The sequence below is a fragment of the Chelonoidis abingdonii genome, chromosome 2 (assembly GCF_003597395.2).
Source record: "Chelonoidis abingdonii isolate Lonesome George chromosome 2, CheloAbing_2.0, whole genome shotgun sequence".
In the NCBI taxonomy this organism is placed as follows: Eukaryota; Metazoa; Chordata; order Testudines; family Testudinidae; genus Chelonoidis; species Chelonoidis abingdonii.
Genome location: NC_133770.1, coordinates 4,187,381 through 4,207,998, shown reverse-complemented (window position 1 = coordinate 4,207,998; position 20,618 = coordinate 4,187,381). Strand labels below are relative to the sequence as shown.

The 20,618-nt window shown below is 47.1% G+C and overlaps 1 protein-coding gene across 14 annotated transcripts in view; it reads right to left on the bottom strand.

The window, feature by feature from the left end:
* Positions 1 to 20,618, bottom strand: part of MAP4 (microtubule associated protein 4) — a 314,214-nt gene that overhangs the window by 93,040 nt on the left and 200,556 nt on the right. For all 14 annotated transcript variants that reach the window (XM_075062117.1, XM_075062115.1, XM_075062111.1 and 11 more), the window contains 2 exons: positions 15,311 to 15,451; positions 6,481 to 6,612 (listed from right to left, as the gene is read on the bottom strand). In XM_075062117.1, coding sequence (XP_074918218.1) covers positions 6,481 to 6,612; positions 15,311 to 15,451 — 273 coding nt within the window. The remainder of the gene's footprint in view (positions 1 to 6,480; positions 6,613 to 15,310; positions 15,452 to 20,618) is intronic.

The window sequence follows — 20,618 nt, the reverse complement described above, 5'->3', positions numbered from 1 at the left end:
ACGAAGAGATCCTCTGAGAGGAGACCGGGAGCCCCTTCATTCTATCTGCCACCGCGATGAAGAGCTGGGTGGACCGTCTAAACAGCTTTGTCTGTTCAACATAAAAGGCTAGGGCCCTGAGGACATCCAGGGAATGCAGCCTCCGCTCCTTACTGGAAGAGTGTGGCTTTGGATAAAACACTGGTAGGAAGATATCTTGTCCCATGTGGAATTGGGAGACAACCTTGGGAAGGAAAGCCGGGTGAGGTCTAAGTTGGACCTTGTCCTTATAGAAGACAGTGTACGGGGGTTCGGATGTCAGCGCCCTGAGCTCTGATACCCTCCTTGCTGAGGTGATCGCTACAAGAAAAGCGACCTTGTATGACAGGTACAGAAGAGAGCATGAAGCCAGGGCTCGAAGGGAGAACCCATGAGGGCGGAGAGGACCAGGTTCAGGTGCCAGGTAAGAGCTGGTTGATGGACATGCGGGAATAGCCTGTCCATGCCCTTAAGGAAACGACTAAGCAGCAGGTTTGCGAACACCAAGGTGCCCCCTTCTCCCAGGTGGAAAGTCAAGATGGCCGCTATGTGAACTCGAACTGAGGAGAGGGAAAGGCCTAACTGTCTCAGGTGGAGCAGATAGTCTAAGATAATGGGAGTCAGGGCACGCAATGGTTCCTGCCCTCGCTGACCGGACCAGATGGAGAAGCGTTTCCATTTGGCCAGGTAGGTGGCCCTGGTCGAGGGTTTTCTGCTACTGAGCAGCACTTGCCTGACCTGTTGGGAACATTGCATCTAGACCGAGTTCAACCATGGAGCAACCAGGCTGTGAGGTGGAGAGATTGCAAGTTTGGGTGGCAGAGGCAGCCCTGCTCCTGCGTGATCAGGTCCGGCAGCAGGGGCAGCGTCAGGGGTGCTCGGGAGTACCAGTGTTGGCGCGGCCATGCCAGTGCTATCAGGATTACCTGGGTGTGGTCCCTGACAATCTTGAGAATTACCCTGTGTATCAAGGGAAATGAAGGAAAGGCACAGAGCAGCCCTTCCTTCCACGACAGGAAAAAGGCGTCCGACAGAGACCCCAGGCTGTGGCCCCGGAGGGAGCAAAACCGCTGACACTTCCTGTTTTCCTTTGAAGCAAACAGATCTAGCTAGGGATGACCTCAGAGCCAGAAGATTGAGCGCACTACATCCCGACGAAGGGACCACTCGTGGCTGCGGAAAGAGCAGCTGAGGGCTTCCGCCAGGCCGTTCTGTTCCCCCGGGAGGTAGAATGCCGTCAGGTGGGTAGCATTCTGAATGCAAAAGTCCCACAGTGCGAGGGCTTCCCTGCACAGGGGAGAGAGGGGCATGCACGCCCCTGTTTGTTGATATAGAAGACCGCTGATGTGTTGTCCATGAGGACTGAGACACATCTGCCGGCCAGGTGGGATTGGAAGGTAAGACAAGCCAGGCGAACAACTCTCAGCTCCCTGAGTTGATATGTAACTTGAGGTCCTACTGTGACCACAAGACCTGTGTCCTGAGATCCCCCAAGTGCATTCCCCATCCCCGATCCGAGGCATCCGTCACCAGGGAGAGGGAGTGTTGAGGGGTGGCGAAGGGAATCCCCAAGCACACCTTCTAAGGGTCAAGCCACCATTGGAGAGAGCTCAGCACCACCTGGGGAAGAGTCATCACTGAGTCCAGCGGATCCCTGGCAAGGCGGTATACCGTCGCTAGCCAGGACTGTAGTGGGTGGAGCTGGAATCTGGCATGGCTCACCACATAGGTGCACGCCGCCATGTGGCCCAACAGCTTGAGGCAGTTTCTTGCCGTGGTGGTCGGGGTGCAGTGCAGATCAAGAATGATCTCAGACATGGACCGGAACCTGGAGTCCGGAAGATACGCTCTGGCGTGTGTTGAGTCCAGAACTGCCCCTATAAATTCTATCCTTTGGGTAGAAAACAGGGTGGACTTGGCCTCGTTTAAGAGGAGGCCGAGCTTGAGGAACGGCCGCCTGATGAAAAGCACCTGAGCTTCCACCTGCTCCTTGGAACGGCCCTTTATAAGCCAATCATCCAAGTAGGGGAATACCTGGATACCTCGCTTGCGCAGAAAGGCTGCCACGACTGCCATGCACTTCGTGAAGACCCTTGGTGCCGCTGACAGGCCAAACGGGGGCACTGTGAACTATAGATGGGCATCGGCCACGACAAACCTGAGGTACCGACAGTGTCGGGGGATTACGGTAATATGCGTCCTTTAAGTCGAGGGCGGCATACCAATCTCCTGGATCCAAGGAGGGAATGATCGAAGACAGGGAGACCATGTGGAACCTATGCTTTTTCACAAACTTGTTCAGCTGCCGCAAGTCCAGGATGGGTCTGAGGCCCCCTTTTGCCTTCGGTATTAGAAAATATCGGGATTAGAAGCCTCTGCCCCTGAGCTCCTGAGGAACTTCCTTCACCGCCCCAGCTGTGAGGAGGGACCGCACTTCCTGAATTAGAAGTTGCTCCTGAGAGGGGTCCCTGAATAGGGACGGAGAGGAGGGCTGGTGGGGTGGGAGGGAGGAGAACTGGATAGAATATCCCCTCTCTACCGTGTGAAGCACCCAACTGTCCGGCGTGATTTGGGATCAGGCATGGTAGAAGAGGGACAGACATGACCCAAAGGTAGGGAAAGAACGATCCAGAGTCCTGATTGATAGGCCATCCTCGACCGTACTATCAAACAGGGGGCCTAGGATCCAACGATGGTCTTGGCTGGACAGATGCCTGGTCAGACGGGTGGTGCTGGTGACACCTCCTCCCGTTCCTGCCCCATCTGCGTGCAACCTCTGGGTGATTCTGAGGCTGGTAAGGGCACGGGGCCGCTTGCGGCCTAAACTGCCTACGTTGGGTTGCCGGGGTATCCAGGCCCAGCGAGCAAAGCGTAGCCCTCGAGTCCTTTAGACTATGCAGACGCTTATCTGTTTTGTCCGAAAACGGCGTCTGCCCTTCGAAAGGGAGGTCCTGGATAGTCTGCTGGACCTCATAGGGGAGGCCCGAGACCTGGAGCCAAGCTCCCCGCTTCATGACCAGACCTGTTGCCATGGAGCGTGAGGCTGAGTCCGCTGCATCTAGGGCAGCCTGAAGGGAGGCTCGGAAGATTAGCTTTCCCTCTTCCAACAAGGCCGAAAACTCTGCCCTTGAGTCCCGGGAAAGGAGCTCAGCAAACTTCGACATGGCCGAACATGTGTTTTGACCATATCGGCTTACGGCAGCCTGTTGGTTGGCTATGCGTAGTTGAAGGCTTGCCATGGAGTACACCTTTCTACCAAAGAGGTCAAGCCTTTTGGCGCCCCTGTTCTTTGGTGTCGACCCTTGAAACCCTGACGCTCCCTTTGGTTGGCCGCATCTACCACCAGGGAGTCCGGGGAAGGGTGGGTGTACAAATGCTCATGCCCCTTCAAGGGCACAAAATAACGCCTCTCTGTTTTCTTGGCAGTAGGGGCCAATGAGGCTGGCATTTGCCATAAGGTGCGGGACGTGTCCTCTATGGTCTCGATCAATGGTAGGGACACCCTGGATGGTCCCAATGGAGCCAGGATGTCCACTACCGGATCTACGTCCCCCTCAATTTCCTCAGCCTGGATTGCGAGGCTCTGAGCCGCTGGCCTGAGCAGTTGCTGAAGGATCCTAGTGTCTTCCAGGGCCGGTGCCATGGCTGTGCCCGCGACCGCCTCATCCAGGAAAGAAGAGGAGGAAATCACTTGGATTGGTCCATCCTCCGGCACTTCCAGCCCTTCGGGGTCCGGCGACACACGTTACTGAAGTTGCAGGGCCAGTTCCAAATGAGGCACCGCGGTCAGTACCGGGGTCGCCAATGAACGGCTTGGCGTGTCTGGCAGCACCTGTTGAGCACGTACTGTGGTCGCTGCCGGTGCCTGGCTAGGGGGTGCTGAACTCAGATGCGGCACACCCCTGCCCAGCGATGATGCCAATGGAGGAGGCAACTGCGCTGGGGCCATCGATGCCGAGGAGACCGAGGCCGACCTGGAGCGAGGACCAAACGCCTGGCCCACTGATTGGTGGTAGGCCCAGGGGGTCCAAAACGGCCAATGAGAGGGCGGTTGCCATTGCTGCTGCCACTGTGGTGGGTGCCGCTGGTGGCTCACCCCTGAAGTCGGTCGATCTGCTCCGCGACCAGCTGGAGCGATAAGAGTCCGCCTCTGAGTCTGAGGTCTCTAAATAAGAGGACCTGGGGGGAGTGGCACCCGTCGTCGTCGGAGAACGGCGCAGAGGCGGGGAGCTGTCTCTCTGGTCCAGTGCCGCCTGGGTGGCACGGGACGGAGAAGGAGGCGACATCATGGCCAGCTTGGCCCTAAACTGTACTGGGGGACGAGCTATGGTCAGCAATTCCCTGCCACAATGCGAGGAGGCCAGTACTGGGAGTCTCAGCAGGTCTGAGCCTGCCTCGAATGCCTCCGGCCTCGAGGGGGGATGCACGTCTCCGCTAAGGCCCAGAGATGGTGGTCGCTCTGGACTCAATTGCCCTCTCTCCGGTGCGGGAGTCGATGGAGCAGCTGCGGGCTGTAGCCCAGCCTGTCCACTTGTACCAGCGGACGGCGTCAACCTGTGGAGGTCCTGGCAGGGCGATCGCACCCTCACCGACCTCTTCTTCTTAGCAGGCACCGGGGAGCGCGAGCAGTGCCTCACTGAAGCTGACTTCTTATGACCCGACTCCCTCTGGTGCCGGGTTTTAGAGGATTTGGGCTGGGCCCTAAGTCCTGATGCCGGTGCCAGGGCGCTCCGCACCGACGATGACGTGTTGGGCACTGTGTTGGCCAGCTCCAGGTACGAAGGTGGCCACAAGGCAGCCTCCATCAGAAGAACTCTAAGTCTTTGTGCTCTGTCTCTGAGAGTTCTAGGACGGAAGCCCTTGCAAATAGTGCACCGATCCCTTTGGTGGCTCTCCCTGAGGCACCGCAGAAAAGCAGAGTACGAGTCACTCTTTGGCACAAACTTTCCGCAGTCCTTGCAGAGTTTAAACCTGGGAGATCCAGGCATGCCCCGGTGGGGTGACAAGTAGGTGGGGAGTGAACCCCCAACAGCAAAGAACTATGTGCAACTCATCTAGATACACTAACTAAATACACGAACTATATACACGAGGTTTATGGACACTGCTAAACTTGCTGTCAACAAGCGAAGTTCCAGCTAGCCGTCACTGGCGGTAAGGAGGAACTGAGGGGGTGGAAGGTCGGCGGGCCCCTTTTTAGGGTGCCATAGTGGCGCCACTCCAGGGGGTGCCAGGGCCAACCCTACGGGTGCTGCTAGGGGAAAATCTTCCTGCTGGCGTGCACGCGGTGCGCACACACCTACTTTGAATGGACATGAACAACCACTTGAAGAAGAATCTGTGTTTCAGCCTTCATTTCCTCCTTCTCACGTCTCCTGGAAGCCTTTCCACTTCTTAAAACTGCCTGTTTAAATACATCTGCTCACACTGTCTTGCTCTTTTATTCACAACTTCTTACACACCACCCCACAGAGCTCATTCTTTAGCCTGCTGCTTTTAGTTAAAACCTCTCCCTTTAAAAACTCCCTTCTACCAAAAAGCCTACCAATGTTAAGACACTAAAGAATTAAGTGCATAACATTTAAAAAGTGACTGCTATCTTTACCAGGGTGTATTTTACAACTTATCTTTCCCGTATTGAGATTCTGAACTATACTGTCTGTCAAACTTAGATCCTAACTTCGACTCAGCAGGGACCATGCTAGCTTCTTCTGATTGTACAGCATGGACTACAATAATTATGCCCCATACACAATAAAATCCCCTGCCCACTGCCAGAAAACAAACATTTCTCATTTTATATCCCTGTCCTCAATCCCTGAATTCTCTAGCTAAAGCAACCTGGCAAAACTGTCAAAAAATGTATCTACCCAGCAACAAAATCTAACAGACCCTATTCAGATTAAAAGCCCTTTGAGGCAGGCACTATGTCTTCTTATTTGTCTGTACATCACTTGGCATATCTTGGAACCTATAGTACATATTTTGGGTACCATAATATGTACACAAAATAATTGCCACTAGGGATGGGTAAGCAGCCCTTTTGACGGCTTGCACTCAATCTCTCTCTGAAACCTTGATTTTCCCAAAGATTCCATAGTGCTTTAAAGCAATGCAAAGTCCTAAAATGGACAACAAAATATCAGTTCCATATTGTATACATGAAATACCCTTGTGAGCCATTTCCTTTTGTGCATACTTGACAGCAGAGTTGAGCTGCAACCAGGAGGCTGAGTTTAAGACAGATCAGAGCAATATTTATTTTGGATAAATTCACTACTTGGTGTTCAACAATTTTACTGGAACTTCTATATCTGGATTTACACCAGTTACTGTACTGCAGGGTTTTTAGTAAGACTTTCCTTTATAGACTCAGGTCTCATAGTTGCCTTCATACAGGATTTGCCAAAATATTTAAGTCCCCAGCTAACAGTTTAGGCAGACTTTCTGGAGTCCACTTACCTGTTGGAGGTTCATTAACAGCTGACTTGTGTTGCTCAACAGAAGGTTCAAACACCATCAGCTCTTCCACTACAGGAACAGACGCGTCTCCCATCACTGGAACAGACGCGTCTCCCATCACTGGAACGGACTCTGCAGAGATTAACAGAAGTTAAAGAAATCAGTATACTAAATATTGCTAGTTCTGAAGTTTATAAATGGGGGATGACGAGAAGAAGAAAAGCACCTACAAACTAGCCTTTAAGGGGCTTATTTTTTCCTTATATGACTGTGTATAATTCCTATTAGTGGTAATGACAGATAAACCACCTTGTACAAATGGCAGCAAAAGGTACAGTACAAAATATTCCAAAGTCTGCATCCTTGTCTACACATCTTATTTGACACGTGTGTTACCAAAGTGTCTCAAATTACTGTATTCCACTATATACTCTATTTTTAATAGACCTAATTCTCAGTCAGGTATGTAGTCTTATAGCCTGAAAATCCACTAGCAGAATATGAGGCGGTACAGTTGGTGATCTTCTGGCACGTGGCAATGTACAGCATGCATTAAACAGGAATGAGAATGACTTATTTAAAAATCGCAATATAGAAGAATTCCTATGTGGATACACAAATACATTCAGCTGGCTACATCTCTACACTTGAAAAAAGTACCATGGGATCTTCAGTGACCACATGTGCTCAGAACCTTGTTTTCCATCATATTTAAAAAAAAACTGTGCCTCCGGTTGCATAGTGCCTATGGCTATCTCAAGCAGGAACACTGATTTACTCCTGACTTACAAGGCACCACCATCAACTAAATTACTAACAGGACCTTCTTCTCTGATCCAAGCACTGGCAACGCCTGACTCTGCACTTAACAGAACTCAACTTGCAACGTATTCAGGCTTTAGAATGTGGCTCATGGACTCTTATTTTATTCAACAAACATCGACTGTCTCCCAGTTCCCAATGACTTCAGAAGCTCTGAAATTCTTGAAGGAGACTGTTCAGTCAGTTTAAGCCCAAAATTTCAGCTTTTAAAAACAAGCGTTTTTTTGTTTTGTTTTGTTTTTTTACACAAAACCCTAATAAAACCAAAAGAAGTGTTTTCAAACAGTTTATTTGGATTTAAATATTCTCCTGAAGTATTTGCTCCATATGTAACACAGCATAGTCTGAAGGCACTCAAGTCAGAACACAATAGTGACCAAAACCAAAAAAGTCTAATTTCGTTGTCCAAACTTAGTGAAATACAGAAAAAGTGAACACCAGTATAAATGGTGGGAAGTAAATTAAGTTTAAAAACTAGATTCTTAATAATCTAAAGCAATGATATTCAGAACTCAGTGGTTCACGAGCCACACTAGCGATCAACATTACCCAAAAGAGCCACAGTAGTGTGACTTCATTGTTTCATTTACTATTTTATATAGATTATTCTCATAGCAAAATGACTGACTAAGTATTATTATTTTATCAACTACACTTGGTTAATAACATAGTAAAAGTATCCTGATTGGTTAGTAACTATTGGGTAATAGTTAAATAACACCATGTTTTAATATCATGTGCTGTAAAGAGCCACAAGAGACACGTTAGAGAGCCACTTGCAGCTCAAGAGCCTCAGCCTGCATATCGCTGATCTAAAGTGTTGACAAAGGTTAAGAAATTCATTTTATAAAACTTATTCTTTAATCTGACCACCTCCTTTAATCAACACTACAGGACTCACTTTCTCCAGCCATAACCGATAGTCTCACTACTGTGCTTGGTGAACTAAAAAGTCCTATACCTAAGCTATACCAATTATGCAGTACACTTGAGTTTCCAAAGCCAAGTCATTGATATTTATTGTTCACTGTTTCAGCTAGGGTATGACCCTCTCCAAATAAATTAAATGGTTGGTACAGAATATATATTACTGGGAAAGGTATACAGGTGCAAGTAGTATTGTGGCACTCCAACAAATCCTGAGGCCTGGTCTACACTACAGAGTTAGGTTGACGCAACGCAGCTTATGTTACCCTAACTACAGAAGTGTCAACACTAAAATTTGGCTCCTGCCCCTGTAATTGTCCTCCTACACTGTCTTAATTCCACCTCCACCAGAGGTGTAAAGTCATGCTGATGTAGTTAGGGTGACTCAGTCTCAGTGTAGACACTGACATTGCTTATATTGACTGTTACTGGCTTTCAGAAGCCATCCCACAATGCACCACACTGACAGTACAGTTGATGCAAGTGCTCCCAGTGAGGAGGCGCACTGCTGACACAAGAAGCAAAAGCGTACACATACACAAGCAATGTAATTACTGCAGTGGCTGTATGCTGACAAACGTTAAGTCAATTTACAGTGTAGACATGGCCTCAGACTCACAGGGGGCAGTGAACAATATGAACAACAGGGTAAAGAATCATCAATAAATTGAACTTGTGATCACATTGGTAAGACTAAAGCAAAGTTGGATCACAAGTCAGTATTTATTTGACTACTAACCACAAATAAAGATAACCCAGTTTTTGGAACTTCACATTCTGCAAGAGCTGTGGGGTATGAGGTAGTAAAGAATCATTTAATCAGATTCTGGGCATATTTAATGCAATAGCTGAAGGTGTACCAGATTTTTCACTCCCTAGCCATACAATTTAGCCAAACCCTCCCACCTCTGAATGGTGGGTTTTTGCTGGAAGCTTTGATAATATGCTATCTTCACTAAACTGGGATCAATCCTAGATCCCAACACCTTCAAACTTTAGTGATGGATCTGAGCTCTTAAAGTAATCTTTAATCATCACCTTCTTCGCCTTATCCCATCAATCAGGATCGGCAGCTCTTATTCTTCGTCTTCCAAGCTAACATCAACTTTCTTCACATTCTCCTTCAGCATCTTGAAACACCTTTTTCTAGGTCTTCCTCATTGGTCTTTGTCCCATGAGTCTGACTACTAGATCTGGTACTTTCTGGACAAAATCTCTCACATATTGTCTCACACGACCCAGCCATCTCAGTCGATATGCCCTCAGATTTTCTCTGATGGGGACTACCTGCATAATGGCTTGTCCTTTTTCAGTGCACAGCCACAGCTCTCGTCTTACCCAGCATCCACCTGAGCAGTCTCATTACAGCAGTGTGAAGTAGTAGCAGTATTTTCTCTTCCTCATTGGCTAACATTCCAACCCGAACATCACGGCTGACCTAATCATGACCTTATATAATTTGCTCTTTAGTTTACCTAGCATATTCTTATTGCAGAAATTCCTGTCAACTCCCTCAGTTTACACCAAGTGCTCTCCATGCACCACCATGACATCTGTATCCACATTCCCAACACGGCTCAGGACTGAATCTAGGTATTTAAATTGTCACACAGACTAACATTCTACCATCTAATTTCACTAGCATCTGGTAGCTCCTCTCAACAAAGCACCACATGGATTCCAGCTGATTCATATGCCATTTTCATAAGCTATTTTTTCTAATTCAGTTCTATGTCCCTTTCCAGTTTGGATTTATTTTCACAACACAACATAATGTCATAGACAAAAAGCATGCTTCATGGAGCCTTTGCTGTAAATGGAGATTACTTACCTGTAACTAGAGGTCCTTCAAGATGTGTGGTCCCTATCTGTATTCCGCATATGGATACCCTTGCACTCCATGCACTTGAGACAGGAGATGTCTAGCAAGTAGTCTCTGTTGGTCCATGCATGTGCAGTTGCTCTCCTTGTGTTCTGAACTGAGGGCATAAAGGGCAATACCTCCCTAGTTCCTTCTCCTACAATGAATCAGATAAGATCCAAAGCAGAAAGGAAGGAGAGTGGATATTAGAACACAGATAGGAACCGCACATCTTGAAGAACCTCAGGTTTCAGGTAAGTAACCTTCTTCATTTTTTCTTCAAGTGCTAGTCCTTATGTGTATTCCACATGTGGGTGATTGCTAAGCAGTACTCAAACAGAAGGAGGGTGTGAGGATGCAGTCGGTATGGATCGCTAACACTACTGACCTCATGACTGCATCTGCTGAAGAACCTTGGACTAGGGTATAAAGTTTTGTAAAGAAGTGGATGGAGCTCTAAGTAGCCACCTTACAAATGTCCATTACTGGTATATCTCGGATGTCACTGAGGTTGCTTGGGCTCTCAGAGTGGGCCCACACCCCATCTAGAGGAAGAACACTTGTCAACTGATAACACTGGATCTCTAAATGCATCAGTCACTTAAAGTCTCTAGGCTGATAATTCCTGTCCTCGCAATCACTCTGCTATACCAACAGTCTTGTATTTTCCTAATAGGTTTTGCTCTTTGCAGATAAAATGCCAAGGCCTGCCTGATGTCCTGGAAGTGCAGTGCCTTTTCTTTAATGGAAGCATGAGGCTTTGGGAAGAACAGTGATAAGTGAATAGGTTGATTCACGTGAAACTCTGAAATTACCTGTGAATACATTTTGGGTTGAGGCAAGAGGAGGCTCTCTATGAAATATGATACATTGTAGGTCAGCCACAAATGCTCCCAGTTCACTCAGTCTGGTTGATGTGATAGCAACTAAGGCTATGTCTAGACTACCCGCCGTATCGGCGGGTTAAAATCGATTGCTCGGGGATCGATTATATCGCATCTAGATGAGATGTAATATATCGATCCCCAAGCGTGCTTATATCGATTCCGGAACTCCACCAACCCCAACGGAGTTCCGGAATCGACAGGGGGAGCCGCGGACATCGATCCCGCGCGGTGAGGACGGGTGAGTAATCCGATCTTAGATATTCGACTTCAGCTACATTATTCACGTAGCTGAAGTTGTGTATCTAAGATCGATTTCCCCCCGTAGTGTAGACCAGCCCTAAGAAAGCAACCTTAGTGGAAAGGCATGACATGGAACATGTAGCCATCAGTTTGAAGGGTAGTTTGGTAGGAGCTGAGAGTACCAAGCTGAGATTCCATTGTGGTGTGAGCTTAGTCAGAAGCAGGAAGGACACAATGAGGCCTTTCAGGAATCAAATTGTGGTAGGGTGAGTAAAGATAGCCTTCTACCAGAGAATGGAAAACAGTGATTGCTGCCAGGTAACCCTTCAATGAAGTAATGGAACGTCTTGACATTTTGAGGAACAGCAGATAGCCTGAAACTACACGGGGATCTGCTGATTCTCGTGATAACTGCTTCCATTGTGACGAAGTAGAGAACGCCTTCATTTAGCTAGACAGCATTTTATAGTGGAGATTTTTCTGCTGTGATTGAGGACAGTTTGGACAGACTCTGAACATGATCATTCCTGGTCTGACATCCATTCAAATACCAGGCTGTGAGATGAACAGGGTCCGAGTTGGAATGTCTGATCCTACTCTTCTTTTGAGTCAACAAATCCAGAAAGGGTCAGATACAGATGGGGGGGGGGGAGAGGGTGACATCTGTAGAAGCTCCGGAAACCAAAACTGTCTGGGCCAATTGGGTATGAGGAGGATAAACCTGGCCTTGTTACGTAGAATTTTCCAGAGAACCTATGGTTGCAGGGGGATGGGAGGAAACAGGTATCTTAGATAGCCTTCTGTTATCCTGGATGGACTATCTCTGGAGTCTTGGCCTACTGTTGCTCTGGAACCATAGAGACTGAATTTCTTGTTTGCTTGGAGGGTGAACTGGTCCTAAGGTGTTGGAAGGTGAACAGGTGTTCCTCACTGGGGGAAGATGTCAGTCAAGACAGAATTGTGAATTTCCCACTCGTGGTCTGCAGAGAAGTGCCTGCCAAGATTGTCTGCCAGAGTATTCTGCATACATGATAGGTATGTTGCTGAGTGCGATGTGGTTCTTGATACGCCAGTTCCATAACTTCACTGCCTCCAAACACAGAGGATGAGATCTCGTTCACCCTGTTTGTTTATATAAAAGACTGTCATGTTGTCCAACGTTATCTGGATGCGACAGAACCCTATGAGGTGGAGGAATTCTTTGCAGGCTAGGCAAACTGCCCTCATCTCCAGCAGATAGATATTCATTCTAGCTTCCCTAGTGCATTGTGCAATGTGATTGTCCGTATGGGCTTCCCATCCTATGAGGGATGCATCCGTGATTATGGTTGTGACAGTTGTGGATGGAAGCCAGGGAACTCCTGTTTGTACCTGGTCCAGTTTTGTCCATCATATTCAAGAGGTTCTGACCTTTTGTGGGATTTTTAGCAGATAAGGATAACCTGAACCCCACAGTGAGTAAACAGATAGATGCCAGGCCTGCAGGCAGTTGAAGCAGAATCTGGCAAATGGCATTATATATGTACTTGCAGCCATGTGGCCTAGTAAGGAAAGATAGGTCATGATTGCAGTGCAAGGTCTGCGGGTGACTTGATTTATCAAGATGGCTGTAGCCTGAAATCTGTCTAGAAGGAAGTAGGTCTTTCCTGAGGACAAGTCTAGGATCACTCCTATGAAATTTATAGACTTCATGGGAATCAAAGTGGACTTTTATTTGTTTACACAAATCCCCAATGATTTCTGAAGCTGCAGTAAGGATATGGTCACCAACTGGACCTCCTGGTTTGATCTGCCCATTAGTAGCCAGTCATCCAGATATAGGAAGATGGTGTAGTTGCCATCTTATCATACGGAAGCCGGTCAATACCCTTGATCATCTTTGTTGTCCTTCTCTGAATATTTCCTAGTTCCACCAGATCCTTTCTGAGATGGGGCAACCAGAACTGGACACAGTATTCAAGGTGTGGGCGCAACATGGATTTATATAATGGCATTATATTTCCCATCCCTTTCCTAATAGTTCTTAACATGCTGTTAGCTTTTTTGACCACTGCTGCACATTGAGTGAACTAGCTACAGTGACTCCAAGTTCTCTTTCTTGAATGGTAACTGCTAATTTAGAACCCATATATGTGCAGTTAGGATTATTTTTTCCAATGTGCATTACTATGCACTTATCAACATTGAATTTCATCTGCCATTTTGTTGCCGAATCATCCAGTTTTGTGAGATCCTACCGTAATGCTTTGCAGTCCACTTTGTATTTAACTTTCTTGAATAATTTTATAATCATCTGCAAACACTGCCACTTCACTGTTCACTCTGTTTTCCAGATCATTAACTAATATGTTTGACAGCACAAGTCCCACAAGTATCAACAGGCAGACTCCTGTTCTATCAGCAGTGCCATCAGTACTGATGGACGAATGCTCTAACTTGTCCACCTTCTCCTCAAAGTGGTTTCTGGCATTGAAATCACTCTAAGGAGGACCAGGCCCAATAGAAGAGTGGATTGTGAATACGGCAAAGTGAAAATATCCTTCAACAAGATAAAGGTTTGAATCCTTCCTGTAATTCAAGTCATCCCAGGAGGGGATTGACGGATCCAAGTATCCAATGGTCTGTACTTAGAGGATCCCAGTCAGAGGTGTGGGAATCATCAAATGGGGGTCCAATGTGGAGCTCCAAGACAGGACTAGGTGGTGCCAATCTTTAGGCTGTGGGATGGAGCTGGACCCAGTACCATTGTATCCTTCTTCCTTTGCGCCTTTCATTCTTGAATGGAAGATTTATGTAGACCTAATTCCTTAGGACCTGCGCATGAGGACTCAACCAACTTGGACCAAGATGGGGAGTGATCCTCTTTAAAATAAAAATTAAAAAAAAAGAGAGACAGATCAAGGACAGGCATCTGTCCTTATGCCTATAGTAATATCCCCTACTCTTTTGAGAGGGGTTCTTAGGCTTAATTGTTTTGGCCTCCAAAACTCATGCTCAGAATGGCGCTGCTCGCAATCTAAGGCCACTGTATAGGGGTTCTCCCTGCCCTGGGTCCAACTAGGGCCTGTCTCATGGCCTTCTCCATGAAGTGTTTCTGCAGATGGAATTCTTGTCCCTCATGGGTCTGAGGAGGGAAGGAGCAGCAGAAGCTACACTTGGCAGCGATGTGAGCCTCTCCAAGGCAGTTAAGGCAGTTTTCTGCTTTTACAGATCCAGATTAACACGGCTACCCCTCTGATACAAGGCATTGCTGGTGTTCGTTTTTGATGGAGAAGAAATGGGGTCAGAAGATACACTTCTTAAACTCCTGGATTCTTGACATACTCTTTCTCCACAGGGAGAAGCTTCCCAAGATGGGGAACTATACTAACTAAAAAAGCTTCAAAAATATTAACACATCAAGTCTAAATTTGCTAAAAACTATTTACAATATATATATTTACAAGTATTGACAGCAGAGGAAGACTATAACGGACACAGAATTCTAAGTGAATCTATATGGCAGTAAGAAAAAATTGGAGATATGTCAGTCCACACTGCCCTTTATGCCCTCAGTTCAGAGCACAACGAGAGCAACTGAGCGTGCACAGACCAACAGACACTACTTGCTACAAATCTCCAGTCTCAGGTACATGGAGTGGAATACACATAATGATCACCACTCAAAGAGTATGTCACAGTGTTCATTACAATCACAAATAGAAATGGGCCTAAAGCTGATCCTTTATATAGACCTACCCTCACAGTGAATGACTCACTATAGCCACAGCTGGTTATCACTATTGTTGTGCATCCCTCGTACATATCTAGTGTGCTCTTCCTCCACACATCAGGCATTTTTCCAGGACAGAGAATTACACTGAAAAAATTCATCACCACCACTCTCTCATGGCCAAATACTTTAAATGACTCAATTGGTACATCATTCAGTCCCACTGCCTTCTTGTGTTTAATCGTCTTTAGTATTGTCTGAGTCTCCACCATGATAGGTCTTGTGAAGTTGTTGCTTGTGCATACTTCCCTCCATGGTTTCTTCATAATCTTAAATCTATCACCAAATAATCCATCACCAACACAGACCCACAGATCTTACCCGTTGGTTCAACCTGTGGTGCGTCAGTAGCTTTGGTCTCTTCTGTAGGCTCTGTTAATGCAGAAGGAACAGCAGCAGGTACAGCAGCCACTGGACTTCCTGGCAAATATTCTTCTGCTGCATCAGCTATCCTGGTGGGTTCTAGGTACACAAAAGGAATTTTTGTTGATTATCTGTGAATGAATTTGGAAACACTACCTGTATATAACATGAGCTCTTTTGATAAGGGTCTGCGACATTGGATGCGTTTGTACCATGCCTAGTAACATAAATGGATCCCAACAGAGGCCACTGGACACTACTGTAACACAAATTAAATATACTATTACTCAAATACTGAAGTTAAGGAAGTTTGGTTCTATTCTGAAAAGTGACTCTAAAAATACCATTATGGTGTTCCACACTAATAGCATCTCAGGATATATCTACACAGTGAGCAGCAACATGTTGCTGGAGCTGCAACATCGACAACAGTTATTTTTAGTGCAGTAGCCCAAGCCCTGAGAACCCAAATCTGTTGACCCGGGTTCTGAGACTTGCTGCCACGGGCTGCTGCTTGCTGCATGCTGCACAGATGTACCTTTAATGACTCCAAAACAAGTTAACTCTATTTATAAAACTGTTTTTCTAGCTGCTACCACAACACTCAACTTGGAATCTGAGTAAAGCTATATTATTTCTGGCTTATTCACCACCACCAATATGAGGATTCTGCAGGTCAAATTCAACTTCAGTGTAATTCTCCTCTCAGTTATACCTGTGCAGGCCCACTGTCTCCTGAGTGTCACAACAATGCGGTACAGCACATGGCTGTGAAAATGGAACTTAGTTAAAAACTGATGATCATGCATGCACCACCACCACATTTGTTGGTTCTCCCTGCTGCACTGACCCTGCAGGATTAACAGGAATAAAATCTAGTAAACGCACACTTGTCACTAAAGTCAGCAGACCTGACCCTCAACAGGTACAAGGAGTAGATACATTGAGTGAGAAAGTGAAATTTTTAAAGGGATCCTTTTCAGGAGTAAGCTACGTCCACCCAATTGATCATTTTAGCATTTTGCCAAAGGCACAGTAACTGCCAAAGAAAATTTTTTATGCAGATGAAGTTCAAGAAACTCAACAATACACAGAACAATCATTTGAAACAGATGCAGATACAAAACAAGAAATTACAACAGTTGAAACTGTACTAGCATGGGATATAGATGACAATGTCGCATCGCCGCAATCTTTAAACAAAAAATTATGTGACATTATACTTGAGAAAGGCCCTGTGAGAATAGAATTTATTGAATATCCTAAAGACATTAGAGGTAGGAACTTCAAGAAACCAATTACTACAAAAAAGACTTTCTAATAGTGAAATTGTGAACAGATGGTGGCTTGTGTACTCTAAATGCAAGGATGCTGTATTTTGTTTCCCATGAAAGATTTTCAACAGTTGAAATTTTAACATTGCAACCGGGGGTATTAAAGATTTGCAAAATTGTAGTCACACATTACCGTAACATGAAAAGGCACAACACCACATTGAAAGTATGCACAAATGGTGTGAGCTGATTGTAAGGTTAAAAAAAAAAAATCAGACAACTTTTGATGTCCAAAATCAAAGATTGCTAGCTAGAGCCAGAGAAGCAGCACTGGCATCATGTTCTTGAACATCTATTATCTATTGTTGAATATCTATTGACAATCTTGCTTTTAGAGGAAGCGTTGACAAATTACAGCAGCCCAAAAATGGCAATTTTTTGGGCCTGAACAACTGCCAGGAAAATTTGACATTGTGATGAATGAACATCTCCCGAAGAGCAACTGAAAATGAAATACATGACCACTATTTGGGACCAAGAATTCAAAATGAACTGATCGTGCTGATGAGCGGGAAAGTGAGACACAAAATTGTTTCATTGGTTTCTTTGGCAAAATATTTTGCCATAATTCTAGACTGCACTCCGGACATAAGTCAAAGAACAGATGCGGTTAGTAGTAAGATTTGTTGACATTAGTGATTCAGCACAGATTACAGTTAAGGAACCTGTTATCACATTTTTAGAAGTAGAGGACACTACAGGTTTTGGACTTCTTTAAACTCTCCTTGATGAACTAAAACAAATGGGAATGTCCATAATGAACATTCAGAGGACAAGGCTACAATAAGGGCACCATTATGAGAGGACACATTTCTGGTGTGCAAGCTGGATTGCTGGAGGAAAAATCCACAAGCCTTTTTTGTCCTGTGTGCATGCCACAGCCTTACTTTGATTTTGTGTGATATGGCCAAGTCTTCTGTAGAAGCTATATCTTTTTTTGGTTTGCTGCAACACATTTACATGTTCTTTTCAGCTTCCACTCAACAATGGCAAATATTCAAAGCACATGTCAGTGGTATTACTGTTAAGCCTCTATCTGAGACACGCTGGGAAAGCAGAGAAGAAAGTGTAAAAACATTGAGATATCAATCTGAGGAAGTTTACGAAAAAACATTTACTCACATTTTTGTAACTGTTGTTCGAGATGTGGTGTTCATGTCCATTCCAAGCATGTGTGTGCGCTGCGTGCACGCCAGCCAGCAGACTTTCCCTTAGCAGCGTTGGCCCTGGCTTCCCCTAGAGTGGCGCCTCCCTGGTGCCCTATTATAGGGGCCCGTCAACCCTCCACCCCCTCAGTTCCTTCTTGCCGGCACTCAGAGCGGCAGGAGGGTGGGTATTGGAATGGACATGAACAACACATCTCGAAGAACAACAGTTATAAAAAGGTGAGTAACCATTTTTTCTTCAAGTGATTGTTCATGTGCATTCCGAGCAGGTGATTCACAAGCCTGAGTTTAGGTGGTGGGGTCAGAGTTCACTGCAGATTGGAGCACTGCCCTGCCAAAGGCTGTATCGTTTCTGGCCTGGTGCAAGATGGCACAGTGCGACGTGAATGTGTGGACTGAGGACCACGTGGCAGCCCTGCATATCTCCTGTGTCGCAGAGGAGACCTGTGCCCTTGCGGAGTGGGCTGTGATTGGCAGGGCAGGCACCTTGGCCTGATTGTAGCGTTCACGGATGCAAGCCATGATCCATGAGAAGATACGCTGTGAAGAGACGGGGAGCCCCCTCATACTGTCAGCCACAGCTACAAAGAGTTGGGTTGATTTCCTGAATGGTTTAGTTCATTCAATATAGAATGCCGAGGCCCTGCGAATGTCCAGGGAATGCAGTCTACGCTCTGCGTTAGAGGAGTGTGGCTTACGGTAGAACACAGGGAGAAAAATGTCCTGACCCATGTGGAATTGGTAGACCACCTCAGGAAGGAACTCCGGGTGTGGCCTGAGTTGGACTTTGTCTTTGTGGAAGACAGTGTATGGAGGCTCGGACATCAGTGCTCTAAGCTCTGATACCCTCCAGGCCGAGGTGATAACCATGAGGAATGCAACCTTATAGGAGCAATATAGCAAAGAGCATGTAGCTAGTGGCTTGAAAGAGGGCCTCATCAGGGCAGAGAGAACCAAATTATGGTCCCAAAGCCGGGACTGGTTGTCCAGTATGCAGGAACAGCCTGTCCAGGCCCTCAAGGAAGCGACAAACCAATGGGTTTGTGAAGACTGAACCACCTTCAACTCCTGGGTGGAACGTGGAGATGGCCGCCAAGTGGACCTGAACCAAAAGAGAGGGAAAGTCCCCACTGTCTCAACTAGAGTAGGTAATCAAGGATGAGAGGGATCGGGGTGAGCAAGAGAACCTGTCCCTGCTGTTCAGCCCAGATGGAAAAACGTTTCCACTTGGCCACGTATGTGGCCATGGGGGAGAGTTTTCTGCTACCAAGGACTTGTCTGACCTGCTGTGAGCATTGCATTTCCACTGGGTTTAGCCATGGAGCATTCAGGCTGTGAGGTGGAGCAACTCCAGGTTTGGGTGGCGGAGGTGGGCCTGATCCTGCATGATCAGGTCCGGGAGCAGGGGCAACGTGAGGGGTGCCTGTATGGACACGTGCAGCAGCGATGTGTAGCAATGCTGGCGCAGCTACGCTGGTGCTATTAGTATGATGAGAGCATGATCCCTGCATATCTTGAGTACCACCCTGTGGACCATGGGGATCGGAGGGAAGGCGTAAAGCAGGCTGCCTTCCCAAGAGAGGAGGAAGACATCCATTATGAGACCCTGGACTGCACCCTGTGAGGGAGCAGAACCGTCGACACTTCCTGTTGTCCCTCGAGACAACCAAGTCTATCTGGGGATAACCCCAGAGACAAAAGATTGAGCATGCCACGTCTTGGCAAAGGGATCACTCGTGACCATGGAATGAGCGGCTGAGGGCGTCCGCCAGGCCGTTCTGCACCCCCGGGAGGTAGGATGCCATTAGGTGAATTGCGTTCTTTTCACAAAAATCCCATAATGCAAGGGTTTCCTGGCACAGGAGAGAGGAGCGTGCACCCTCCCATTTGTTAATATTGAACAATGCCGAGGTATTATCCATGAGGAGTGCAACGCACCTGCCCGCCAAAAGAGATCTGAAAGTGAGGCAGGTAAGGCGAACAGCCCGTAGCTCCCTGACACTGATGTTTAGGGAGAGGTCCTCTGGGAACCCAAGGCCTTGGGTCCTGAGATTCCTGAGATGCACACCCCACCCCAGATCTGACGCATCTGCCACCAAGGAAAGGGATGGCTGAGGGCTCGTGAAAGGTACTCCCGCACAGACCACCCGCAGGTCGAACCAGCACTGGAGGGAACCCAGCACCGCTCGGGGAAGTGTCATAACCAAGTCCAGCACGTCCCTGGTTGGTCGGTACACAGTCGCTACCCAGGACTGAAGAGGGCACAGCTTGAGCCTGGTGCGGCTCACCACATAGATGCACGCAGCCATATGACCCAGCAACTTGAGGCAGTTCCTCGCTGTGGTGGTAGGGAAATGGCGGAGACCAAGGATGTTGGACATGGACTGAAACCTGGCCTCTGGTAGGAATGCTCTGGCCTGCGTCGAGTCCAGAACTGCCCCTATGAACTCTATCTGTTGGACAGGAGACAGGGTAGACTTGGCCTCATTCAATAGGAGATTGAGCTTCAGGAAGGTCTCTCTGATAAAGACCACATGAGCCTCCACCTGTGCCTTGGAGCGGCCCCTGATGAACCAATCATCCAGGTAGGGAAACACTTGAATTCTGTGCTTGCGCAGGAAAGCTGCTACAACTGCAATGCATTTTGTGAAGACCCGTTGACAGGCCAAAAGGCAGGACTGTGAACTGGAGATGGGTGTTGCCCACTACGAACCTGAGAATGTCTGTACTGAGGGATTATTGCAGTATGGAAATATGCATCCTTCA